A 5608-nucleotide genomic window follows, 5' to 3' on the forward strand; every position below is an offset into this window, starting at 1 on the left:
TGTTGGAGGAACTATTGTTCGCTCATTATGCGCCACGTCGTCTGGCGTAGGCAATCGCGGCCTTCGATCAAGATTGTTCTTGGCAAATTTTTCTGCAGAAGTGGTTTGCCATTGCTATCTTCTTGGACGTGTCTTTACAAGACACGAGACCCCAGCCATTGTCAATACTCTTCAGAGATTGTCTGCCTGGCGTCAGTGGTCGCATAACCAGGACTTGTGATATGCATCAGCTGCTCGTCTGACCATCCACCACCTGCTCCCACGGCTTCACGTGACCCTGATCGGAGGGTCTACACCTTGCCCAAGGGTGACCTGCAGGTGAGTGGAGGAAAGGAGCACATTACATCTCCTTTGGTAGAGACGTATCTGCACCCCACCACCTTAGAAACTATGGAAAGAGATAAGCAGTCACATTTATTCATTTCCATATTTGAATAAGCATACCTATTTACTCATTGTGTTAATTATGTTTAATAATTTTATTTTTAATGAATAAACAGTCCTGGTGAAGGACTCGGCCCAAAAGGTCAACTGTTTATTCATCTCCACAGACGCTGCCTGACCTGCTGAGTTCCCTCATTTTGTGTCTGTTGCCCCTGAAGTTTTTCGTTACACTTGTACCGCACCAGATATAGACATGAAAATACACAGGAATTGTGGTGATTTTTAATTGGAACTGTGACAGTCTTGAAATATTTGCAAGCAGTTTATCGAAGGCTCTCTTCTCTAGTTCACGTCAGATATAACCTCAGTTCACTCCAGCAAATGCTTTGCTGATCCACATTCCAGTGCCTGCTGCCTCTTGTGTCTTCATTCTCCCTCAAGCCAGAGAGGTGACGGAGCAACTTCAGAAACAATTGGTCAGCCCACAGCTGGAGTACAGTGTCCACTTCTGGTCTCCCCACTACAGGAAGGAGGTGACGTTGTCCGGGACAGAGGGTTTCAGTTACGAGGAGAGACCAGTGACGCAGCCTCTGTTCTCCCTGGAGCCGAGGAGGCTGTGCAAGGACCTGATGGAGGGGGCTGGGGTGGGGTGGGCGGGGTCAAAAAATCACGGCGCGATCGAGCTGTCATATCTGGTCGCCGTGGCAATGAGGAAGCCGGGCCCAAGAGACAGTGAACCAACTTGGCCTGGACTCACTCAGAGGGTCCTTTGAGCTGGGGCAAGTTTTTTTTGATAGGACGCTATCTGGCGACTGCGGGGAAAAATTCAGTTAGTTGCTCAGGGGATGAACAGATCACTGGCAAATAGGTGGTTGGGGAGGTGGGGATCAGTGGTTGGCTATCAGCCGAGGATTCTGGTTCACTAGGCCTTGTAGGACTGGAACAATGGTAGGCCAAGTGGGGGAGGGAATGGGTGCGTTAATGGCGGGAGATGACAGAGGGCAATATGGAGTATAGGGTACCAATAACAGGACAGAGCGAGGAGCCTGCACTGGGGGGACCAGAGGGAGAGTCCTCACACACTGGCAACCGTCCTGGAGATGGTCTTGATGCGAGTGCTGCAGGCTGACTCTGTCGGCTCCTCAGCAAAGGCCAAACGGAGCGAGCTGGACAGGGAGCGCCGGAAGACCTGGCGGAAGTCACGGCCAGCGAAGACATAGAGGATGGGGTTCAGGGCGCTGTTGAAGGAGGCTAGGCCCACGGACAATGTATCCCAGATGAAGGCCACTTGAAGGTTGAAGAAAGCCTGAGCTAGGCCGCAGATGTGGTATGGGAGCCAGCAGATGAAAAAGGCGGCAACTACAAATGCAATGAGGCGGATAGGCTTCCTGGTCTTGCTGGACTTGGCGAACTTGCCCCTCTGCAGCTTCTGGCCGATCAGGAGGTAGCAGGATGCCATGATGAGGAAGGGGAAGATGAAGGCAAAGAGGGCCCGTGTCACCTCCACCACCTCCCTGGTCCGGTCTCCAAAATATGTCCCGGTGTAGTTAATGGTGCAGAAAATTAAGCCGAACTCAGAACCTATGTATACCTGCCGTGTCAGCAGAGTGGGCAGGCACATGAGGAAGGCGAGGCCCCAGGCCCCAAGGCAGGCCGCACGCACCCAAGGCAGGGACCGGTGAGTCTGGGACCAGATGGGTCTAGTGACGGCCAGGCAGCGGTCGATGCTGATCATGGTCAATAGGAAGACACTGGCGTACATGTTGAGGACAATGGCTGAGGGAAGGAGCTTACAGAGGACATTGTCTCTCGGCCAGGTGTTTACCAAGGCAACTTTAGCCATCTGAAAGGAGAGGGTGAAGCAGTAGGTCAGATCTGCCACAGCCAGGTTCAGGAACCACACCGTGTTGACACTCCGTTTCATCTTGAAGCCTGTCACCCAGATGACAGCACCGTTGCCAGGGACCCCCAACAGGAAAGTGAGCGTGTAGACAAAGATGGACAAAATGGAGGATGCTGGCAGATGGGTCCTATAATCCACAGGTAAGTTCTCATAGGAGTAGTTTTCAAAGGGAGTTGTGTTGAAAAAGTAATAATCTCCAGAATAGTCCATGCTGAGCTGGAAGAGAAGATATTGTGGAGGTGAGAGAGGTTGGGAGTGGAGGGAGGGGACAAGAAGAGAGATGGGTGAGGGAAAGAAGAGGGAAGGAGAGAGATGGGTGAGGGGAAAAAGGAGGCAGGGAGAGATAGGGAGGGAAAAGAGGGAAGATAGGGTAAAAAAGAGAGCTTCATGGGAGAGGAGAGGTAGGTAAAGATGATGGAGGCCAAAAGGGGAGTGAAGGGAGAAGGGGAGGGGGAGTGGAATGAACAACAGAGGAGGAACTGAAATGGCTGGATGAGGAGGTGCGAAGGGAGGATGTGAAGGGAAGAGAGGTGGATGGGTAAGAGGAGGATGGTGGGGCAGAGGAGACAGGGAAGGGAGGACAGGTGAAGATTTGTGAAGATGATGGAGGATGAGGAATGAGGACAGATGAGGGAAGGAAAGAGGAGAGAAATGGGAGAGGGAAGGAGTAGACAAGGTGAGGGGAGGAGGGGAGGGAAGTGGAAGATGGAGGGGGAGGGGGAAGAGGGAAGGGGAGGGGAAATGGGAAGGAGAGAAGGATGAGGGAAGGGGAGGGTGAAGGAGATGGGGATGATGAAAAAGAAAGAGGGGAGGAGGGGAAGGGAAGAGGAGGAAGAGGAAGAGGAGAAAGGGGAGGGGGTGGGGAGGACATGAGAGGAAGGGGTGGAGGAGAAAGGGAAGGGGAGGAGGAGGTGGGAATGGAAGGGGAGGAGGAGGAGGGAAGAGGTGGAGGAGGGAGGGTGAGGAAGAGGGAGGAAGAAGAAGAGTGAGGGGAAAAAGGAAGAGGGAGGGGAAGGAGGAAGATGGAATGGGAGGAGGAGGAGGGGGTGCAAGGAAGTGCAGAGTACAGGGAGGAGGAGGGTGGAAAGGGAGGAGGTGAAGGAAGAAAGAGTGGAGGAAGAGAAGGGCAGAAATGGGAAGGGCTAGAAGGGGAGGGAAGAAGAGGAAGAGGGAAGGGGTAGGTGAACAGGAAGGAAGGGGAGGGTGAACAGGACTGGGAGTTGTAGGGAACGGAAGGAAGGGAGGATAAAAGAGGGAGTGGAAGAAGAGAGTGGGAGGAAGAGGAGGAAGGGGAAGGAAGAGGAGTGAAGGGGAGGAGAAGAGAAGGGGAGGAGGAAGGAAGGGGAGGAGGAAGGAAGGGGAGGGGAGAGGGAGGGAAGGGGAGGAGGAGGGAATGGGAGGGGGAGGAGGAGGGATGGGGAGGGGGAGGGGGAAGAAGAGTTAAGCTGGAAGCATTGAGTAGGAGACGGAAATTGAGGGGTGAAGCTAAAGGGAAGCAGTGAAGGGGTAGAGATGGGGTGTGGTGAAGGGAGGTTGCAGTAAGTGTCAGGGACAAGCAAAGAGAAGCAGGGACAGAGGATGTGAGGTGGAGCGGGGAAAGGTTTGAATGCAGGAATGATGGAAAGAATAAGGAGGGAAATGGGGAAGGTGAGTGACAAAGGGTGGAGGGGGTAGGGGAAGAGATGGAGAGGTGGGAAAAACAAAAAAGGGTGGGGTGAAGGTTTGAAGGGGGTGGGAAGGAGACAGATCCTAGGTGGAGTTATGGAGAACATAGGCCAAGGACAACAGAGGGGGCGGGGTGAAACGGGAGGGAAAAGGTGGGGTGGAAGAGGGGATCGGAGGGGGATGGAGAGAAGAAGAGAACTGGGAAGAGAAAGAGGGAGAGAGAAAAGGGGAAAGACAGGGGGAAGGAGGAAGAAAATGGGAAGAGAGAGGGAAGAAGGGGATGAGGAAGAGCTGGGAAGAGGGGAGAAGAGCGAGGAAGGAGAGGTGGGAAAGGGAGGGAAATGTGGGGGGAAAGGGAAAGGGGGAGAGGGAGGAATATGAGAGAGGAAGAGGGGGAGGGGAGCGAGGATGTCGAGTGCAGAAGGAACAGGGAGGGGAGGGGAATGGGAGTGAGCAGGGAGAGAGATGGGGATTGAACAAGGGAAAGGGGTGAAGGTGGAAAAGAAGGGTAAGGGAAGATTAAGGGGAAAAGACAGAGAGGATGGAGGTCACAACCATCTCCCCCCTCACTGCCCCTCCTGCACCACGACGCTCACTCCTCACCAGCCCGCACATGGCGCATTGGCTCTCCTCGCTGTCAGCCCCCTCCAGCCCCACAGCAGAGACGGGAAATGGACGGGGAAGGGGAAGAAAGTGGTCTTCAGCGTGACGCTCCCTCCTCACCTCCTCACCCTCAGTACGGCACTCCCTCCTCACCGAAATGAACGCAGTGCGCTCCTCCATCCTCCCCTCCCCACACCCACCCCCCCGCACCCTCCCCACCATTCATCATCCGCTGCCGGCCCCTAGGAACCCCAGCTCCGGCATCCCTTCCTGGGACCCCACCAACTCACCTTGGAGCCTGCTCCCCCTCTCGATGAAGTTCAGCCTCCCCGTAATCTCCGGCTCACTCCGTCCCCCGGGCAGCAGAGAGTTTACCCAGATCCCAAACCGTTGCGACCACCGCAACCAATCCTGGACATGAACCGTGCAGAAACGATCGGAATCGCTGTCCTCCGCCCCCGGGAGAGCAGGGAAGGTGGAACAGGACACTGGTGCGGGAGAGGTCCGGAGAGCGGGGTGGGTCCCGTCTGAGGCTGACAAACACATCGTTATGATTTCGTCACATTCTTTAATCTCTGGTGTCCGGTTTATCAGCTCAGTTCCTCAAACTGAACTCAGCTGCGGACCGCAAGGCATTGAAGACAAATCACAGCAGTTCCTGAATGAGACAAAGTGTAAATCTCCCATCACATATTCCTGCGGTGAAGCACAGAGTGAAGCTCCCCACCCCGTCCCATCACACTCTCCCGTGGTCAGATACAGAGTGAAGCTCCCTCCACACCCTCCCATCACACACTCCAGGGGTCAGACACAGAGTGAAGCTCCCTCCACACCCTCCCATCACACACTCCAGGGGTCAGACACAGAGTGAAGCTCCCTCTGTACCATCCCATCACACACTTCTGGGGCCAGACACAGAGTGAAGCTCCCTCCGTACCGTCCCATCACACACTTCTGGGGTCAGACACAGTGCGAAGCTCCCTCCACTTCGTCCCATCACACACCCCCTGGGTCAGACACAGAGTGAAGCTCACTCCACACCATCCCATCACA

At 54.7% G+C, this 5608-nt stretch overlaps 1 protein-coding gene across 1 annotated transcript; it reads right to left on the reverse strand.

The window, feature by feature from the left end:
• Nucleotides 1-474: 474 nt before the first annotated feature.
• On the reverse strand, nucleotides 475-5077 carry LOC140189974 (C3a anaphylatoxin chemotactic receptor-like). The gene is made up of 2 exons (XM_072246358.1): nucleotides 4846-5077; nucleotides 475-2503 (listed from the first exon to the last, which is right to left on the reverse strand). Exon 2 carries the CDS (start codon nucleotides 2495-2497, stop codon nucleotides 1460-1462), a length of 1038 nt encoding a protein of 345 aa, XP_072102459.1. The 5' UTR covers nucleotides 2498-2503; nucleotides 4846-5077; the 3' UTR covers nucleotides 475-1459.
• Nucleotides 5078-5608: the final 531 nt, after the last annotated feature.

This window comes from Mobula birostris, chromosome 29 (assembly GCF_030028105.1).
Source record: "Mobula birostris isolate sMobBir1 chromosome 29, sMobBir1.hap1, whole genome shotgun sequence".
NCBI classification, from domain to species: Eukaryota; Metazoa; Chordata; class Chondrichthyes; order Myliobatiformes; family Myliobatidae; genus Mobula; species Mobula birostris.